General features: G+C 45.3%; 1 protein-coding gene across 10 annotated transcripts; it reads right to left on the reverse strand.

Annotated features, from left to right (window-relative positions):
- Positions 1-780: 780 nt before the first annotated feature.
- Positions 781-19,840, reverse strand: IL21R (interleukin 21 receptor). Of its 10 annotated transcripts, XM_013196879.3 has the most exons (10): positions 19,366-19,838; positions 18,131-18,203; positions 12,731-12,805; positions 9,483-9,588; positions 8,633-8,829; positions 7,927-8,075; positions 7,310-7,487; positions 5,628-5,724; positions 4,740-4,821; positions 781-1,777 (listed from the first exon to the last, which is right to left on the reverse strand). In XM_013196879.3, the coding sequence occupies exons 3-10, from the start codon at positions 12,783-12,785 to the stop codon at positions 869-871; spliced, it is 1,773 nt and encodes a 590-aa protein (XP_013052333.1). In that variant the 5' UTR covers positions 12,786-12,805; positions 18,131-18,203; positions 19,366-19,838; the 3' UTR covers positions 781-868. The 10 variants fall into 10 exon arrangements, with proteins under 10 accessions (XP_013052333.1, XP_066834054.1, XP_047917706.1 ...); XM_066977953.1 differs by lacking the exon at positions 9,483-9,588 and having other exon boundaries at positions 19,366-19,840; XM_048061749.2 differs by lacking the exon at positions 18,131-18,203.
- Positions 19,841-21,161: the final 1,321 nt, after the last annotated feature.

Raw genomic sequence — 21,161 nt, forward strand, 5'->3', positions numbered from 1 at the left:
TAAGAGGGAAATAATCAGTTGCAGTGCAACTAGCAGTTTCATGGTTGGCTTTATGATCCAGCAGAAATTGATTAAGCTTTGTGCTACTGACCTGTTAACTGCAGCAGACCAGGTCCAAGGCAGAAGATGGAGTTGCAGGCATATCCAGGTGGGACAACATTCCTGAAATTATTGCATAGCTCTAACAGCCGTTATAGTTAACTACAGTTAATAGTTCAGTGTTATAGTTAGTGTGCTTGGAAAATGCTGGGAGAGATGCTGATTCAGTAGGAAGCCTTTGTAGAAAGAATTTATCTGGAATTATGTTTTGAAGACTCTTCATTTATAGACTCTACCTGCAAAGCCAAAGTCCCTCTAAAACCAGCGTTATGATTGGTCTCTTGGACACATCATTCTCTGATGATGAGAATTGGTTTTGATTATACCTCATGAACAGCGATGGGTATAATTCATAATTAATATGAACTATTACAGCTGAGTTTAAAGGGGATTGTGTTAGTAAAAGTAACAACACCTGTGTTGTTAAGAAAGGGTAAAGAAGTGTCAATATAACAAACATGCTTGCCATAGGTTATACTTCTAAGATTCATGTACATCTAAACTCAAGTCGTGCCAGGGAAAATTACTTTAAAGTTTTGTACTATTTATAAGCTTATAAGAAATTAATTATGTTACTTTTGATGCAGCATTAACAAGATAAGTGGCAACAGAAATAGGCATTACATTTCTATGGGCCTAATAGTTTTCAGTTATATGCAGTAGAGCTTACACCAAGTAAACTTTGTTTTTTTCTTCTGAATTTTGCTGACATTTTGCTTCTGGCACTGTATAGAAAAGGCCCTACAATCTGCAAAGGAACATCAAGTCCTTAGTTAGTCTGTGTCCCATTGACATGGCTGTCAGAGCGATGAGAGACCCATTGCTTGACATAGCTCCGTGGAAAGTCCTCTCCCTCCTGCTCAAGAGGAATGGACCCACTGTTGGTCTGACTGTTTTGCTCAAATTCACAGTCAACTGGACTCCCACAGTCCGAGTCTGCAAAGCCACTGTCAATAGTGTCCAAATCTAGGCAGATGATAGGATAACTGTCACCAGGCCTTGCACTGTGAGGTAAAAAGTCATAGGAGACTTCACTGTAGGAAACACTTTCACCATCAGGAGAAGGTAGAAAAGCTGGATTTTCCAAATCCCACTGATTAGGATGCAAGCAAAGGGCTTCTAGGATGCTTCCCATCCCTGCTTCCAAAGCCCTTTCAACTTTCTGGTGGGCTGGGGCGCTTGTCCTCAGGTGGTCTGTGGACACAGAGCCTGAGGCAAGTATTTTGTCCTGTGTGCTCAAGTCAGACAGATGGAAGTCACTGGATAGTTTTGTGTCTTCATCATCAATGTTAACCTTGGGGTAACCATTTTCTCCAGCACTGTCTTCATCACTGGTATGCTCATGTCCCCTGTACATACGGTTACAATTGCATTGGCAGTTACAAGGTGTAAATTCGTCAGCTACAGTCACAGTGTCAATAGACAAATGTCCATATGACCGGTCCTGAGTCCCACTGCTACTGTTCACACTAGACAGCAGGGACTGGCTATCCTGACTTGGGGTAGTCAGGCAGGACACATAAGGCTTAGAAGGCAGATCTCTTTTTAGCTCACTCATCTCCTCTTGTGAAGTACTGTTGGAAGGACACATGCTGTAAACTTCTAGGACTTCCGGAAGGACTATTCCCCATTCAAAGAAATCAAGGGTCATTTTCGTATGGGATGTACCAACCCACTTCTGCATAAAAACAAATACAGAGAGAGGGAGAGAGGTTAGTAGCATCAGCTGTGAGTTTCCACAGAAATTACCAAAGACCTTGTGCTTTTAGAGGCAAAGTCAAACTCTAAAATCACTGACTCCTCCAAAATGGCAGGGCGTGAGATGCTGTTATTACCAGGCACAGGCAGCTGCAGGAGAACTGGCTCAAATAATTGAAAATAATTAGCTCTGAGAAATTGGCATGGCTTTGCAGTTTTCTCCATGTTGCAAAGAATGCCACTGCCTATAGCAGCATTCCTGGCTCATCAGCCAGATGTACCCCTCCCAAGCCACCAGTTCTCCCTGGATCTCTTCTCAAGGAAACTGCCTCTCCTAAAGCAAAGTTAGTTTCTTCCTCTACACGCTGTATCTGCAGTCAACACACATAGCCCTGCTCTGTCACTTTGCAGTACCCTGGGAAGAGAGTCAGGGCAAAGCTTCACCAGATCTTTTTTGTGTGGCCATGCCCCAGGCTAGTCTTTTCTCTCACAGTGACACGAAGAAAGCAGGGGTAGGCAGGGGCTGTGGACCTCAAAGAGCTGTAGCCACTGCCTGGTGCAGATAACACTTATTTGAATGACAGGGGAATGTCACACATTAAATCTTGCCCTTCTGTATCACCATTAGCATTACATTCTGCCTTGTTCCATGTGTTATATTTAGATCATGAGCCTCTTGCATTCAGTTTCACCTGAGAGTAAAGGCACCTCTAGGTTTCTCTGAGCTAAGAAGAGAGTATTTTCAAAGAAGTCACTGAATCATTCAGACCACCATAAACTTGTGGTGTGTGCCACTAGTGAATGCTAGTAAGTCCTATTAGCAAGGCTGTGTAGTTCAGAGGCTGGGCACAGCACTGAAAGTCAAGACCTATCTGATGCTTTTCTGATGGCTGATCTGAGTGACGGCTCTTATGAGTGCCACTTTCTGCTGTGTATAAAACAGGTAACAACACTGAGCTTCACAAATGCTGTGAAGGCTTCTGACACAGAGTGCTGCATGAGAGAGAGATTTTGCCACAGTAATCAATGTGCAGGAAGCACCAAGTCTATTTTAATTTATTTTTAACATAAGCTGCAAAGAGCTGCTTATTAAAGCTGTACGTGCAAACGGCTATTTAAAGAAACAGCAGGAAACCCCCCTCTCGGAACTGAGCAAGCAGAATATTTACTATGCTCTCTTTACAATTCTTTGCACATTCCCACCCAATGTGAATGCAAGAACTCATGTACACACAAGAGTGAACAGTGTTCTTCTGCTTTCCCTTCTCTTTTTCTGTCTTAACTTTTCTCTAACATTTTCACTGTTACCTGTGCAATCCAGGACTCTTCTGTGCAAAGCTTTCCTATTGTCATTTGCTGATTATTATTCACAGAAGTTTCCTAAACACTTGCTTTAATGCAGGCAGGATGCAATTGAATAAGCCTTAGATCAATTGTTGTTGTTTTTTTGCCAGCTGATTATGATGACTGTTCACATATTATTGAGGTTGCCACATCCTCTTGACACCCTCTGCATCTTGTGCTGTGGCTGTGTGGGCGACTGCTGCTTTATTCTGCAAATTTATTAAATTTCTCAGAAACAACTTAGCTTTAGCAATATTGTAACTGATGCTCATTCCCTCCTAGCAGCACAGAATGACCTAATTAGAAAGTAGCAGTGGCATCATTCCTGCTGAGCATGGTGAAGCAACAGGATTCTCTGACAGGAGCATGGCTATTGGTGTCAAAGGGTGGCCTCAATTCCACTATGAGCACTATCCCTTGGCTATTAGGAATTCCTACACTGGGTCCACCTGGTACTTGCTCCTTTCTCTGGTAACAACCAGTGCCAGTGGCCTCAGAGGTAGATGCAAGTACCCTTTGGAAACAGATATGAAAAGCTGGGCTGAAAAAGGAAGGCAGGAAAAAGAAACACAATCACTGCAGGCTTCAGCTTGAATGGTGCCCATGCAAAACTTGCCATTTAACCCAATTGCAAACATCAGCCATTCAACAGTGGGAAAGTACATGAAGATCATTAGGGCCCAGCTGGTGTCCCTCTCACAGTGTCCAAGAAAAAGCAGAAACAAAAAGCAGACACTGAAGTGTCTCTTATCAGTGCTGCTGATCAGCAGGAACAACAGGAACTTGCTCAGAAAGAGGCACTGATGTCTGCACTTACGTGCCAGCATCTTTACTGTTTGATAATGGCATTGTGGGTTGCTCTTCAGTTTAATACAAACAACGTCTATGTATACTCAATGTTCTTTTACTTTTGTGTCTCAAAAACTCCAGCAAAGCCTGCGGTCTTTGCAAGCCACTTTGTCAGATGAGCAAGTTTAGCTGGTGTTAAATGAGAAGAGAATTTGTGAGGGCTAGGTAAAGTTGCTCACTTCACAAAGATTATTCCTTAATAGGGAGGTAGCTGGACATACAGTATTGTCACACGAGTTATTTGCCTCCCAGAGCTCTACTCACCTTTCCAGGATGTTATACATACCTGTTGTCTGCATAAGTGACTCTCCAGAGAGAGCTACAAAGCTTAACGTTGAGCCTGTGTTACTGCAGAGACTGGACTGGGAGATCTGGCTCTACAGTGAAGTCTACTCCATGCCCTTCATGGCAGCATGGGATTGGAGTATTGGAAGAATCCCAGTTACTGTCCTGGTGTCCCTTTGTCCATTCCCTTCACAACCTCAGACTTCACAGTTCAAATATGAGCTCAGCTCACCTGCTAAGACGGTACCTACAGGGGATGAGCAGCACAGGCCTGGCATAAATATCTTCCCAGCACAGAACCTACACTGTTGGGATCTGGTCCTCATCTGTACCCACGCGGCATTCCTTTGAGATAGCTTTCTCCCCTTACTGCCCTAACGAGAATCTCTTGCCCAGGAAAGAGTACTGGGTCTTTTAGTTTATCTTTGTCATGTGCTCCACTCACTTATGTGGCCCATTTATACCTTGAAATCTCCATTATGCACCAGGTAAAGTGGTTTGAAAAAGGGAGCTGGGTCTGGGATGCAAGCCATCTTCTTCCACAAGCTGGAAAAGAAAAGAGAAAGGCTTTGGGGTTTAGCACACATTACAGATCCAAAACAAGGCATCTCCAGAGCCAATTCAAGCAGCTGAAATCACTAAAATCAGTGGCTGGGGATTCAAGGATGTCTTGTGCTGTTGGAGCCATCTAATGGCCTTTCTTGTGAGCAAGGCCTCTGATGCCTCAGCCCCCACGACCTGTGCACAAAAATACTCACGCTCCATTTTTTCCCCTCTCTGGAAAAGTACCACGTGCTCAAGGTGCCATTTTCCTCAGGCTGGGTTGGCTAGTGGTCTGCACCCACAGGGCAGAACTCTGCTTTATGTGCTTGTTCTGCAGGCATGGGCTGTGCCAGCCCTGGTGCTGCACCAGCACAGCACCGTCTCTGTGGCAGGGTGCACACTGTCCCTCTGCAAGGGCACATGGCCGTCCAAAAAGGGGAGAGACCCCGTGCCTGCACTGAGGGAATTGCATTAGCTTTGGAATAGGGCAGGCTGCTACTCCTGTCTGGGCATTTTCAGAGCATGGGCAGGACCAGGAAAACAGCCCAGGATGGATGGGTGGCCTCTACTTAATCCCCATGCACCAGTGTCCTGTTCCACCCAGCCTGCTGAATGGCAGCAAGGCCCCCAGAGAAAAGCAAGGTACTCTTAGCAGTACATCAGATGGAGACCTTACTTTGCTGGCCCTCACAGGCCCACAACTGTGTCTGTGCATGACTGTACAAGGTGTAAAAAAGGATGCATGTGAATGCCCCATCTTTGGCAGAATAGAATAAGGGAATTTACTCCACTTCCCTAAGGGCTCTTACCTCTGATGTTTGGCCAGAAAGGCTGCGATTGAGGCAGTGATCACCAGGACAACAGCAAACAACAGCATCCATCCCATGCCTGCTGTCTGTGTCACTGCTGGAGAAAGAGACAGGGTTCATTCAGACTCACCTTGCATTTAAATAGACCCTGGTCAATAAAGGAGCAGATGGTGAGAGAAGACCCTGAATTTCTACCCCAGATTTTCCCTTAGGGATGCTGAGGCCTGTGGCCCAGCCCCCTGTACATGCAGTCAGGTATGAACGAAGGTGCTCAGAGAAGACTGCACCAACAAAAGGAACTGTCCATCAGTCTGGTGTAGCCAGGCCAGAGGGCAGCTGACAATGAACATGACTGGGGCAGAACAGCTCACTGTTCCTAAGACTCCTGGTGTTTCTGACTTCTCTTGATTTAGGGACACCTCCACAGGTAATCCATGAAGTGATCACCCTGCTGCCACAGTACCATTTAGTATTTCTATTTGAGCTGCGGATCAGCTTGAGTAGGGAAGCACAGCATGCACTGCTGACATTGACCACAGTCATCCTGCCCTCCCCTCTGTTTGAACGAAGTCTTTGGTTTCAGAGCCTGTTCCACCATGGCAAACACCAGTGTACCTCTGTGCATAAGGCAGATCCCTGCAGAGTGGGAGTAATGGCTACTGAATGAAACACCCATGCCTAGCATGACCATCAAATGTAGGAGTCCAGATATGGAACTTAGCCCTGAGAGCAGGCTTCTTTTTCCCCTCAGCTGAAGGCAACACGAAACTCCAGTAGTGCAGGTACCTCCACTAGATCTTTCCTATTTCTGAAAGCTGCAAGCAGGACCCTGGAAGTCTGACACTGTGAAGGAATGTAGAAGCTGCACTCCTGCATTGGCAACAAACCTACAGCCAGCCGTGCCAAACCCTCCTCCCATGCTGTTGTCCTGGTTTCAGCTAGTATAATTTTCCTTCTAGTAGCTGGTGTGGTACTGTGTTTTGGATTTAGAATGAGAATAATGTTGATAACATGCTGTTTTAATTGTTGCAGAGCAATGCTTACAGTAAGTCAAGAACTTTTCAGCTTCTCATACCACCCTGACAGTGAGGAGGCTGGGGGTGCATGAGGAACTGGGAGAGGACAGGGCCAGGACGTCTGACCCGAACTGGCCAAAGGGATATTCCATACCATGTGGTGTCATGCTGAACATTTATATGGGATGGCTGTTTGCGGTGTGGGGAGAGGGACTGCTGCTCAGGGACAGCCTGGACAATTGCAATGTGCATCACTTACTTTGTGCATATTATTACTATTATCATTATTATTTCTCTTTCTTTTCTGTTCTAATAAACTGTCTTTATCTCAGTCCACAAGCTTTTACCACCCCCCCCCCCCCCAATTCTCTCCCCCATCCCACTGAGGGTGGGGTGGGTGAAGGATGAGTGAATGGCTGGGTGGTGCTTAACTAAATACCTGCTGGATTAAACCACAACAGCTGTAAAGTGGGCTTTGCAGCCCAGTAAGATCAATATAGACAGCACATACCTGCCCAAACTTATGGTTCATGTACCCGTAAATCAAGCCAAACATGCCTGCCTTTAATAGACTATTTAGCTTTTGCTCTAATTAATTAGATTTGATTTCTAGAAGCATTCTCTGATGTTGGACCAAGTGGAAGGGCAGGGAAAGCTAGTATCTACCAGTAGGGTTGGTTTTCAGTGTCAGCGGGGAACTCCATTCACTCCAAAATCCACTGTAGCCAGTGTCTTCTCGGGGTCTGGCTCTCACTTGGAACTCATACTCAGTGTTCCCCTGAAGTTCCTGTGGCAGGATCACCAGTGTCCGTTTATCTTCATGAACAGATTTAGTCTTCTGACTCTGTGAACAATTAAACACCAAATAGTTAAGGCTGGAGTGACTACTCCCATATTACTCTCACTGCTGCACAGTGTGGAGCCCTGCAAAGGAATCCCCTCTGCTTTCATATCATTTCTGTGGCGCCATGTTCTGGCTGGTCAGTAGCATGTGGCCTTGGGGGATCCTTCCATGAAGGACAGAATAAGAAGCAAATGACCTACTAGTCTTCCCCACAGGATCTCGTACCTTTCAAGCAGCTTCTGCTTCTCAAATATTTTTTTACTTTTTTTTTTTTTTTTTTTTTTTTTTAAAGTTTTGCATGTTTTTGGTCCAGGCAAGCAAAGAGAAACTTTTCAAAACTCTTAGAACCCTTCTTCCACACTAGTGCTCCTGTCCTGCTTCTGCTGGCCTCTTCTTTGCTGGCACATCTTACTTGATGGTAAACTGACATTTCACTTACCTCCCAGGTGTCAGTTCTTCTCTTATAACGCAGCTGATATTCCAGCTCTTCGTTCAAAAAGTAGAAAGAATTCTGGTAGATGGTTTCCCAAGAAATATTATAACCCTCTCCGAACACAGCAGTCAGATTGAAAGGAGGCTGTGGTTTGACTGTGGGTGAAGACAGGATGGTGTTAATCTTCGCTACATTACTGAAGACACAAAAGATGGCCCAGCATGGTATCAGAAAGGCAGAGCGAGCAGGGACCATAACTGCCCCAGTGGTGGTGGGCCATCCTCTCAGAGTGAGCAGTCCTGAGCAGTGCACAAAGCCTCACACCTCAGCAGCTCTGAACATTCCTTGTTCCTGACTCTGCTGCTTGTTTCTGAACTTCCTCATCAGCTAAGGAGCAGGAGGAAATATCACAAGGGCTGATAACCCCTGGGAGATGAGGGAAGTAGAGCACCTTGTTCTACTCATCACATAGGAGGTCTCCATGTAGTCATGGTCACTTGCACAGTCAGGCCAGCTCTAAGGTTAGCCTCCAACATAAAATGTTCTTTAGTTTACAATGACAGCAGTAAAATCACAGAGTCCTGTGTATAGGAGTGCACACTGAACACAGTTCACCACCCTTGGCAGACATGCTCACTCTGTGCCCAGACTGCCCTGGCAGATGGACATAGACTCACGAAATATGTATCAAGCCCACCATTTTTGTACTTACTGTTCTGTACCATATAAAAGCCTTTGGAAATCACATTTCGCCTATCAGCTGTCTCTGTAACATCCACCTGGACTTTGACATCTGCCAGGAGTTCAGTCATGTCCACAGTGCACATATACTGTGTGTGGCTGGTGTTCGTGGACAATTGCAGGAGACTGCAGGCAGCCACAGTGTTTTCTGGATTGTCCTCAGGAACCCTGAAACACCAAAACAAAACAAAGGAAGTAGTCCACATCTATTACGTGATGTAGTTGGACTAATCTGTTGCTGAAAAAAACGAGAAATTCATAAGGAAAAAAAAAAAGGCAACATGTTCAAATAAAAATTGATCTTTGAACATTGACTTTTTTTTTTCCCCTTTCTATTTGCTCAGCTCAGCAGCTTTCTGAGAGAAACAGAAAAATTATGTTGAAGTGTTTGTGGAAAGAAAAGCTTTAAAGAAAAGCTGACCATTAGGACTGCACAGCCCAGGACTGCACCCACTTCCTGGCTGGGGCAGAACAGCAGCTATACAAAGCTTGGACAAGTTGCATGATCCCTTGTCAGCACGTAAAAGTGGAAGCTCATTGTAAGCAGTAATGGGCAGCGTATTCCCAGCACAGGAGAGGAAACAATGCCAAGGAAGCCAGAGTCAGTGTAGCAATCAGTAACAAGCAGCGCAGTCAGTGGCTGCAGGAACCAGGAATTCTTTGCTAGTGTAGAAGCCAGATGACAACTAGAGTATGAAGTACAAACTGAACATCAGCATGGCAGGAGGAAGGAGAACTCTACCTAAGGAAGACAGCAGAAGGACATCACTGCACTATAGCGGTGTTAGAAGTTCCTGCTGCCTCATCCTACTAAGACATACCATGTTGCAGTAAGGTTATATGAACTGGCACTCAGGTCATTTCTCAGGATACAGGACAGGGTCTGTACATAGTCCACAAAACAAGTGAGGTTTTCACAACACATAGCTGTAGGTTTGAAATAAAAAACAATATCAGCTTCCATGCTGAAACAACCAGAATTTTTATCAACATACACAGCCCGTAGGGCTCCTACTGCATCAGAAGAGAACAGACCACTCTGCACCAGACCCCAGAAAATCTCCAGTCATGGAGTACAGATGTGTTCCATCTCTGCAGGAAGGTGAGTCATTGACAGCCAGGTAATTGTTAAAGAAAATTCTTTTTAAATGCTGTTGCAGCAAATTACATGCAGAAATACCAGAAAATGCCCAAACGGTGGCTGAATTTTCAAACGTATCTCTGTCTCCTCTTACACAGTCACTGCACCAGAGTTGCATATTATTTCTGCAAGAGGCCTAGCTTATGTAGCACATAAAAAAGACAAGGTGTCCCATCCAGAAATAATAGCATATTCAAGCATTTTAATGACATAACTTCCTAAATTTTTAGAACTGCCCTTTGCTAATCTAGCATTCATTGTACTTTGCACATTTTAAAAGTGCTATTTTAGTAGTTATTTCATTACCATTCTCTCTGTTTACAGTTTTCTACAGCTTGATATCTGCAGCATCAATGCTTTTCATGTCCAGCTCCATAAACTTGGAATAAGCTTTTCATGGAATTTTGGCAAAAAGATATTGCAGCTTTCTAGTTATTATAATTTCTATAAATCATTCTGATACTACATCGGCACAATTTATCAATCACTTAAACTGAAACAGACTGCTAAAGAGAATGTGAGGGGCAATTGTAGAAGTAACACTATGGTCATTAAGAAAATTATCTTGTTTGTAAGTGGTCACAAAACAGCATTTATGCTTTTAATTATTCTGCAGAAGCTCTTCTCACATATCAGCACCTGAGACGTGCTGTACAAAAGAACTATTCTTCTATGCATGACATAGTCTATCTCCCTGAATTTCAAGGCAGGGAAGACCACAGTACAGTGAGAAACGTCTGCATTGGTGAGCCCTTTCTTGACAGCATCATGGGCTGACAAAAGCCTCTCCTGTTACCCTAGGAATAACTATGAGGAGAGACCTGTAGGAGATGTAGTATATCATGGTAGTGCAAACCATGTCTACTACAACTGATCTCTTGCATGTACAATATCACCCCTTTTTGATGGGAGTAAAATTGTCATTGTCTAGGGGAAGGTATCAAGGTAGTTACATCAAATCATGCATGTGTCCTTGCTTATTCTCAAGGCTGTCTCTGGCCTGATGGGAATACACTAGTTCACAGCCATCAGACACCCAAATCCTCTGATGCCAATATTTTTGTTAGTTTTCCTCCCTTTGCCATTCTGCTGCTTGCTTAGTTAGAGAAGCTGCACTCTGGGGAGACCTTGCTGCAGCCTTACAAAAGGGAGCTTATAAGAAAGATGGGGAGGGACTCTCTAACAGGAGCGTAGGGGTAGTAGTTTTAAATTAAAAGAGAAAAGACGTGGCTGTGTTCTGTGGACCAGAAACATCTGCTCCACCACCCAGATCAAATAACAATCCTCACAAACAAGTTGTCTTTGCATTTACAGTAACAATGCACAACAGGTATGTCCAGTATAGGGTGCAGCCTAATTCCAGGCCAGGGTAAATTAAAAGGAAAACAAAGCCCAACTTTTCCCCCAACTTTGCTCACCATAAAATTTCTTGCAAGTCATATGGCACCAGGGCACACAGTGCTTTCCCTAAATGAGTTCTGAGCAGCACTCAAATTTTGTGTACGAGATCCCTGAAGAGGTAGGATGGTGACAGAAGTTTGGGGATGTTTGCAACAGACTCTGGCTCCAAGTGTGTACACGTGTTTTATTAAACTGTATGTGATTCAAATTATGTGGTTGTTATTTTGTTTCATTTTGACTTTTTCATTTCACTCTGACTTCAGAATTTTGTCCTGAAATTTTCATTAACTTCATTTTGTTTCATTTCAATTTTAACTTTTCATTTTGAGCCCTCAACAGGCTTCCTGAGGCCCCTGGTACAGACACTTCTTATTCCAGTCGAGAACAAGACACTTTTTCTTCCTTAGCCTAACTTTACTCTTCTATAAAAAAAGGGGGCTAATACCTCTGCTTTCCTTCAGAGAGGGCAGCAAGTATTAATAAGATAATAAGTATCGCTAATTAGCCTTCTTCTATGTTATTATGATATTAATTAAGGGTCTACTATTCCTAGGCAGCTGGAAGCTGCAAGCATCTCTCTTTATGCAAGAATTTGCTAACAAAATTTAGAAGAGGTGAACTTTTTACTGGTAAGGGAATAATTACATGTTAGAATAACCCAGTCAAATCTAGGATGAATTCCATTCTTGGCAGCTTCAGAAACAAAGAACAAAGGATTTTACTTTTAACAGTAAGATCTAGTCTGGTCCAAAATGAGATTATACAGGGTAATTCCCTGGCCTGTATTACACAAAATACAGACTAGACATCACAGTGGCCCTGTACGGCAAAAGATACATCTGAATTCATCTTTTCTGCTAATTCAAGTTTGGAGCAGGTCCAAGGCTCTGTCTAGAAGCAGCATGTGAAATGTTAAACTTGCACCTGTTCCCTGCAGGCACGCTCTTGTCACTGCCTTTTTCTGTCCAGCTGACATGTTCAGAAAGTCAGCTCTGAGTCAAGCTGAAGTTTGGATGGTGGGTAAAAATCATCAAGAAAGAGGCAGTGGCCATTTGTACAGCACAGTCCTGAGCAAAGGAGTTCAGAGCAGGAGAGGTTCACGCCACTGTTCTGACTGGCCTGCCAACAGTGGGCATGTGTCCCACGGATACCCAGCTCTCAGCCACCAGAACCTTCCCTGTGGCAAATGTTCTAGGGAGGGACCCAAAGCCCATCTCACCAGAAGACATTTCAGTGCAAGGCAGGCACTACCTCCGCAGTTTTCCTCATTGATGCTGCTCCCTGGAGTGGGATGCAGTTTGGCTGAGCTCTGCCCGGCTGTGCAACCTCTCCCATCCGTCCTCCACTGCCCCCATGAAGACTTTCCCGTAATTCCTTGTCCCACAGAACCCTCTCCACTAGCACTCTGTCTTGTGCTTGTTGTCCCATGGCACTATCATGTCCGTGTGTCTCTGCAGAGCCTACATTAACAGCCAAAAAGGTAAGGCTTGTGGGTGTACAGCTAGGAAAATACATCTGGGAACTTACTGTACTGGAATAAAAGGAAGAAGGAAATACTCTTGAGCCATAGTTTGTTCCTCATGTTGGTTCTGACTGGATGTCCTGGAAAAGAGCAAAAAAAAAAAAAGCCACACACAAAAAAAGAAGAGTTCAGCTCAGCCATCTGCTCATGTGTGTTGGAGGTTGAGGTGGAATTAATCTAGCCTTCATTTACATGTCTAAAAGTGAAGTGCCTAATTTAGGCACGGCATCTCAGCTTTCCTATATGCATTTCTCCCGTGGACTAAGAGTTAGGGGGTGGGGTCCTGCCAACTGGCCATAAAACAGATCAGTGAAGTCTCTGCTCCTTGCCAGCATCATGTGCTCTAAGAAAGCTGCAAAGTGACTGCAGCTTCAGTCTATCCATGCAACAGGAAGACACTTGGGTTAAGTGCTAACCCATTTTTTCTTCATCAGCTTCCTGCAACTAGAAATGGCTTGCAACTAGAAGTGATATTGCTGTGGCTTAAACATCTTTACAGTGAACTAGTCCAATAAGAGTCTGAATGTTATTGTGGGTCTGAGCAGTGTTTGTGAGAACTCACTGATTTGTCTCCCCCATGGTTAAATAAGCATGGACTATCTAGTTAAGGGACTCCATGAAGGCAGACTAAATAAAACAAAAATAACAGTCTCCCACGTGAAACAGAAGAGAATGAAGTACAACACTCTTTGCAGGGGAAGACTGCCTTGATACATTTTGGTGAAAAGGACCTATAGGAAAGTCTTCAGAGAAGGGGACAGCCAGATGCTTATAACAGCATGAGGAAACAGCACCACATACAAATGACTGCTCAGCCCACAGCCCCTGCTCCCAGACCAGGCCCTCAAGCCACATAGTATTAAGGCTGTTTTCACAGTATTTAACTTTTATAGAAATACATAGATATGCACAGAACAAGTTAAAATGAACTCTCTACAGAGTAACAGAGTATTGTCTGTTGGTACCCACTACAGGTTTCAGCACAGTGTTCTGAAACGGGCTAGGCTACACAGGGACAAGGCTTTGGAGAAGCAATCTGCTTTGGGACATAATTCTATTGGAGCAAGTTGCAAGGATGCACAGACAGAAGGGAGGGTCCACGTAGCCTGCCACAGAGCAGCAAGAGTCAGTGACTGAACCCACAGGAGCCCCTCTGCTGGCTGCAACCTACGCTTGCAAGCAACAAGTCCTAGAGCCCTGCAAAACCCACTGGGTTGCAGAGAAGCAACTGTGAAAAAGGTAAGGGGTGAAGAATGGGCAGCAAGCTGCAGTTACCAGAGCGATACACAGGGCTCCTGTCAGGGCCTGGTGCAGGTCCTGGGGTGCCTGCACCTCCCCTACTACTAGCAGCAAACACCCAGTCACCCAGCAGAGAGAATGCCAGTGAGGCCTCTCCTACTTGGGGAATATTTGTGGTGTTTAAAAATTTTCCAGATTTACTCAAATAATGAAAGCAAAATAAATTTAGCAGCTACCAAAAAGCCCCTTTAGACCCATGTGAGCACTGAGACTTGCTCTCAAGGCACCACAGCATACAGATGAGATCAGCAGGGCTCACTCAGGAGGCTCCACAAACACGCCATGGTGACAGCACCTCAGTCCTGCTGCTGCTGCCACTTCTTCCCTTTCAACACCTTTGCCAAATGAAACGGTTGCTCTGGTTCAGCACGGAGCCCCGTGCACCCTGCTAGTCTCTCTTTCCTGCTGCAAGCAACAGGACAGAAGCTCTTTCCCCACACTCCAGCCCTTCTTTCTGCACTGTACATTTCCTTGAGAAAACATCTTTTCCTGACCCCTCTAGTCCCAATTCTCCGTACAGTAATTATGGTCGTTACCACTACTTCTAGTGACGCAGTCCCTGATTACTAAGGCACAGCCCACTGCTGAACCACACCCATGCTCCCATGCATCTATCCACAACTCTTCTCTAAGTTCCTTTGGCTCATTCCCTTGAGAAAGGCACCCTGTTATCATGCCACCTGAAACATGCTCACCCAACTCCATGCTAAGACTGGCTGCATCATGAAAGCAACCACCTTGGAGATGGGCAGCCTCCTCCTCAGCTGATGCAGCGCCTGCTCATGACCTCTTAGCATCAAGAGCTCTGTTTCTTGCAGCACGTTCATAGAAGAGCTGTGCCAAATGAACAGGTCACTGAGTCTAGAACAGGCCTAGAAATCACCAGTCCTAAAGTCAGGGCTATGCAATTGTCAACTACCTTTTAAAATCATCTTTCTACCAGCAGAATGCCAAGAAATTCATTGTTGTACTGAGAATATTCAGGGATCCCACTGCCTAGGAAGCCAGCACCCTGCTCAGATGGGCCAAGAGAATGCAGAGTCCCCAGAGCTACTGCTGTTCCTCCTCAGGCCTTCATGCCCTTTCACAGACTGTAACCCAGCATCAGCTCTGGGACCGCGGAGTGAAATAGTGTCCCCTTAGTGCTGTGACCAGCTGCTGAAGCCCAATCTCAATGTTGCTGGTTTGAGACTGCCATGCACCACAGTCTTGGCCTCCCTGTAAGCCAAGACAGACAGTTTGCTGTCTCTTCTTCAGTAGAGGAAAGATTGGATTCCTTTTTTCATTTAAGATTATTTTGCTAAGTATCTGGAAGTAGGGTACTACAAGCTGCCAAACATGGATACAGTCTAAGCTCACAATTTGAAATGTGTCCAGGAACTATATGCACTTGTCAAATTTCCACAGGAAAAAGAGCCTAAGAGTCCAGTTTATGTGAAGTAAAAAAATAATAATCATTTTGATATTTCCAAGCACGAGAAAATAAATGTCACAGTTACAGCCAAGTAAAAGGAGTGGAAGAAGTCTCTCAGTCCACCAGCTACACACAAAAGCAAGCTTTCTTCTTGAAAACTTCATTCTCAACATACACTGCCACCTAATCACAAAGCTAAAGCAACAGGGACACAGGGCCACGTCAGCGATAGAAAAGATTTACAATGAAGTCACAGACATCAAGCAGTAACAAACTGGCAGCAGGGAAACTTGGTGGGAACATGGACATTACCTTGCCCCGTCCTTTCAGCTGTCCATTTCAGCCCTTCAACATCTTCACGGCTGGCCTGGCTAAATCACTACTGTGAATGCAGACACTGCATGCGCGGGAGCTGGAAAGCAGGTGTCTTTCATCAGCACTGAGTCAGAGTAAAGCCTACTTGTGTGCAGCCGGGAGCTGTAGTGTATTGGAATATACAGTGATAGATGGCAGTTGACGTCAGCACTGTATCAGTATTACTGTGCCGATAGAAGGATGTGGTGAGCACAGAGGAGGCAATGAATTCAGGTCCAAACACCCACACACCATTTATGACTGTATTGCTTTGCTCTCTTACTCTTATGTGAGAAAAAGGTGGGAGAGTAGATAAAACAAACTCACAAGCCTTAGATCTCAAAGGTCACTAATGGGCCTGATAGAATTAGTGGCTTGCAGTGGTGAGGTATCAGTGTCAAGGCATTAGATGGTTAAACCTGACTAAATAGTACAGTATGTACCACAACCAAGGCACCCAAGTACCTCTTTGGTCTGCTACCACCTGTCTCTAAAATGGCCCCTGAGACCAGGGTGACAGCACCAACCCTCACACCACAGGCAGGGAGGTGGTCTGGCTCCTGCACAGGTGGTGGGTTCTCCCCCCGCCCTAACTCCATGCCTGCAGCTCGTAGCTGGGCTGGAGGTCTGCAGATTGCAAGGCTACCACTGAGGGAAGATGGTCTATTCTTCTCAGCACATCAAGTGGGACTAAAGGAGACAATGCATACTGCTTGTGCCCCTGGGCAAGGGGGAAAGGAATTGGAGCAGCACTATGAACAGGACTTGGCACACACAGCATAGTCAGGTGGCAGGAGGGTAAGGATCAAGTAGCTGGAACAATCCAGGGAGACGGCAGCAGTGAAGTGGGCACAAAGTAGCTGGGTGCAGGGTGCCTGTGCTGTGTGTTCCAAGACCTGCTGAGCTAAAAAACATGTACCCACCATGCAGCAGCAGGAGATGCAAAGACTTGGTATAGCATAGCAGCAGATGCTCTGCCAGCAGGGGCCAGCTCACACCCAGAACCCAAGGCTCAGCTAACCATAACGGGAAACTGAAGATACAGAAGAGTCATGGCTGGTTGGTCTACGTACAAAACAATCTTATGGTAGGTTAGAAACAAAATAAACCCCATCCCTCATGTAGACCAGGAGGCAGCAATCACAAACCATAGAGAGTATGAGATTGTCAGATGCTAATGACAGAAGGTCCCAGGTCCACATTCAGTAGTAGTAGCTGTCTCTTATGTACTGATAAGGTATTTGAAAAAAATAATCAGGAGCTTACTGCTACCACCATATATGACATCTTCTTGAAAAGGAGAACCCCATCCTCAAATGGCTGCCAATCCCAGTCTAGAGCAATGAATATACAGCCATGAGGAAACTGTTAATAACGGTACAAGTGAGCAGCTCTTGGATTTCTATGTTGATATACAGGGAGGAACAAGGAGAGACGTCTTTATATCAGGGGATATTCCCAGGAGAAGAATAATACAGAATAATTGCAGCCTAATCAGTTATAAGGAAAATATTAAAGCAATGCATGATTTTTTCATTTTAATAAGTTTGAGGAAAAATACAAGTGTTTAGATGCAAAAATGAATTTATAAGGCAGGTGTGGTTGTAAGAGTACCACCAGTATTACTGTTCTGAAAATTAGCTCTGTAATATCAAATGCTTATTACTGCATGTTTCAGAAGTAGCATGGTTTGGGCCTGCAGGACAATCTCTATCACATAATGCTGTCCCTTCCTCCTTCTGCTGCACAAATTACAGTGCTAGCATAACTTGGAGAGTCCTGCGTAACCACGGAGCAAAAGCAGAAAGGTATTACTGACTGCCTGCAAAGTATTTAACTTAGTTGCACAGCCTACTTGACCCTGTACTATGCCACACTATTCCCAGCAGTAACAACATCTACAACCCATAGGCAGCATCTGCTGGGACAAACCTTTTCTAGAAGCTCAGGCCTGGTGCCATACTTGTAGGTGATGCATAAACAGGATCCTCTGCATGCATATTGTACCAATGTACAACTGGCACATTGACCAGCCCAGTTAACAGCAGCTACCTTACAAGCGTAGCCAAGAGACACCATCCCTGGCCTGAATGGTCCAAGACATCTGTTTCCCCTCTCAAAACCAGGGGCAAGCCAGGGGCATTGAGGTGTTTAGTGTCTAGGGGCACAGAAGCAGAGGCAGGTTTGAAGGTAAGTTGTTAGACCTGAGAGAGGGAAGCAGTGGCAGCTGGAAATTGTTTAAGACAGTTCATTTTAATTTAAGGAAGTTTATCCCTCAGTGACTGCCAAAATTCAGATCTGTGCAGTTTCCCTTCTGTGATCCTTGCGAGATGCTTACCTCGTCAGTCCTGGGAAGCCCAGCACAGTGTGAACCACCAGGTCTCTCAGTGGCTGTACCTGCTCTATCCAACCTGGAATGATGTAGGATATAAATGCAGCATCTCCAGAAGTCCTGATAACCTGTTATCACCTGAATGAAGCAAGTCAGCGGTCTCACTGTGCAGTGATCATCTCCAAGAACATACCGCTCTAGAGGTACTTTGCACTGTCTGCCCTGCACCTCAGGAGATGCCTGAGGTTCCATGGTACTTCAGAGCAGCTGAATCCAGCTCCCCAAGTAAAGCACTTAGACCTGAAGATTGTCAGTTGCCATGGATTTATGTTGATTCAAGATACAAGACAACTACTTCCACTCAGCTGTAACCTCAGCACAGCCTGCAGTAGCCATATCCAACAAGCAGCAAGTATAAAGGGCATACCATGGAAGGCTGTGCTAGATTATGGTAGAGTTATTGATGAGACAGAATCGTTTTACCATGACGGGAAGAAGGACAACATCTATATGTATTTATCAGAAACAAAAAATACGAAGGAAATAACAATTAGAGCTAACAATTCCTTTCTCTAGAAGACAGAGTTAGTGATACTTCCAGTTATCAAGTTCATGACGTGGGGAAAATATCTGCACAATCAGTACTACCTTTGTATTTTATTCTTGTCACAGTGGAATTAAAACAATATCCAAAGTATCCTCAAAGATAAAGACCAGGTATTATAATTCTAGAGGCAAAGACACCTTTACTGGCTGGTGACATTTAGGAGGGAGATAATCATGAATTACCATAAGCAATGAGTCAAAAATGACAGGAGAACAGCTGAAGCCTGAGTAACAGTGTTCTACTGGAAGGGAAAGCAATAGAAGAAACCACCTCAAAGCTCAGGAAATAGGGTAAAATATGAATGAGCCAGGCAGAATGCGGAGGTGTTAGTCAGCAAAGCAGCAGGTTTAAAAACAACGAAGCCCCAGCTGGTGGCCTGTGAGCTGACACAGGATGCTGCACAGAGGAGGAGTACATTGCTTTTAGTCTGGGGAATGCTGAGTGCCACCCACACAGACCCCAGCACCCTGCCCTCCTGGCTCCCTTTTGCCTTTGCTGATTGTTTCTTTACAGCCACCAACATTGGGCTCAGCCTCTTATTTTCCCCCAACATGCATTAAGCCTGAACACCTTCTCCATGAAGGCTGTAGTAGGAGGACATTGCTTTGGCTCGTGCCAGAGGAAAAGGGCTTACCTTCACAGAGCTGTGACTACGTACATCTTGCTCACACGGAGGGGAGCACACAGAGGCTTGTGTCTTCTCTTAGGAAATCACCAGATATATGCTGGTAAGCAGAAACAGGAATGACTGCGCCTGTGAACTCACTCGGACCATCTGGAACAGAAACCTACAGCTCTGCTCAGCCTCAGACCCATCACCCTCATCTGCACCATGAAGAACGTGCCCAGAACTCTCTTCTCGCTTTACTACACTGGATCCTGGCTGGTGTACATTCAGCCTACAGGAAAGTATGTTCCCTCTGAGATATCTTCCACACCACCCTCCTCAGAGATCATGGATCCCTCTGGATACCCCACAAGACAGACCCTCCCCAAAAACGTTTATCAGAGGTACATCCCAAAGCTGGGCTCCTGCAGCTTCACAAACTGAGCATCAGCCTTCTCATGTCTGTTCAGCTGATGTATCCCAGCCTCTCCACCGTCTCCTATCACAGCCAGTCTCAGGCTGGTCCTGAGTCACTTCAGGCCATGCCCTGTGTCTGTGCTTACACATGACACTGACCCTGCATGAGGGCAGCAAGTCCACATCCTCTCACAGTGTTCCCCTGAGTCGACAGTGCTGGCAGAGCTCCCTGCTCCTTTCATGCAGGTTAGCAGAAACTGACAACAGTTTAGGGACAACATCCATCAGCATATGCTGTTTGCTTCCTGTGATGCACCAACATCACAGCTTGCTGCTGGCATATGGCTTTTTATGGCAAGAGCCCCACCTGAGCATCTTGAATCTTTGTTTTACCACAGCTGTCAAAAATCAGGGTGCCTCACCCACGCTGCCTGGCCACAAGTTTTTGCAGCAGGCCTTCCACGCCCTGGGCTGGGTACAGCAATCCCGTGTACCTTGCACAGCTTTTGGTATCTCTAATAGGGTGATAAACACACCGGCTACTTTCAACTTGTGAGTGTGGAAGCACTTTCAAAGCAAAAGCTAATGGCTCGTGCTGCATGCTGCCTCCATGTGGCAAGCAACAAGCTACAGATGATCGCACGGCAGTGCACAGACTCCAATAGCATTGCTGGCTCACTCCCAAACCCACGGACCATGCAGTCCTACCGCAACTGGCAGCTCCTCACATCACTGGCAGGGACATACTATCTCCTTAGGAGAAAAAGTGGGATAGGTATGCGGGATGGACAAACAAGCAGAGTTTATGAGAAGCACCTTGCAATACATTGAGGCAAATTAACAACACTGGAGATAAGCAAGGTTTTCATGGAAACAGACTGTTCCAAAGTAACCAATGTTTCCAAAAATTCAAAACACATTTCTGCACAGGGAAGCTAAAAGACTTACTGAAACCATCCTGGGACTGTCCCTATTGCTGGAAGCTGTGGTTTTGCTCTGAAGCTGGTAAGAGTTCATTGTAAGGTGGCAGAAGGTAGCAGCTATTTTATTTGAGGCTAAAAAGGCCAAAACACGGGGTTATTGGCTCCGGTAGAGTACAGGGACTAATGCAATGAAATCATGTCACATCAGTACATCTGCATCCAAATCAGCACTGGTAAACTTTTACAATGCTCAGCAAGAAGAGGAATCTGAAGGCTGTTCCTACAAAATGTAGGGACTGGGGGATTCCATGCTCTACTGCGGCTTTGGCTGTGGTGTGAAGCTCTTGCTTGAATAAGGAAGCTGCTTGGATCCCCTGGTTGCTGTTCTGTGATCAGCGAAGAGTAACCCTGCACAGCCCAGTTTCCACATTGCTTACCCAGTCACTGTGCATGTGCAGAAGCTGGAAAGCGATGTGCTAGGAG

This window comes from Anser cygnoides, chromosome 15 (genome assembly GCF_040182565.1).
Source record: "Anser cygnoides isolate HZ-2024a breed goose chromosome 15, Taihu_goose_T2T_genome, whole genome shotgun sequence".
Taxonomy (NCBI): Eukaryota; Metazoa; Chordata; class Aves; order Anseriformes; family Anatidae; genus Anser; species Anser cygnoides.

Excerpts from the sequence above, each read along its gene's own strand:
- IL21R (XM_048061749.2), bottom strand. The coding sequence starts at position 12,785 with ATGAGGAACAAACTATGGCTCAAGAGTATTTCCTTCTTCCTTTTATTC. Across the intron at positions 9,589-12,730 it reads CTTCCTTTTATTCCAGTACA|CTATGTGTTGTGAAAACCTC; the intron begins GTAAGTTCCCAG and ends TCAAACCTACAG. Across the intron at positions 8,830-9,482 it reads TATAACCTTACTGCAACATG|GGTTCCTGAGGACAATCCAG; the intron begins GTATGTCTTAGT and ends TTGGTGTTTCAG.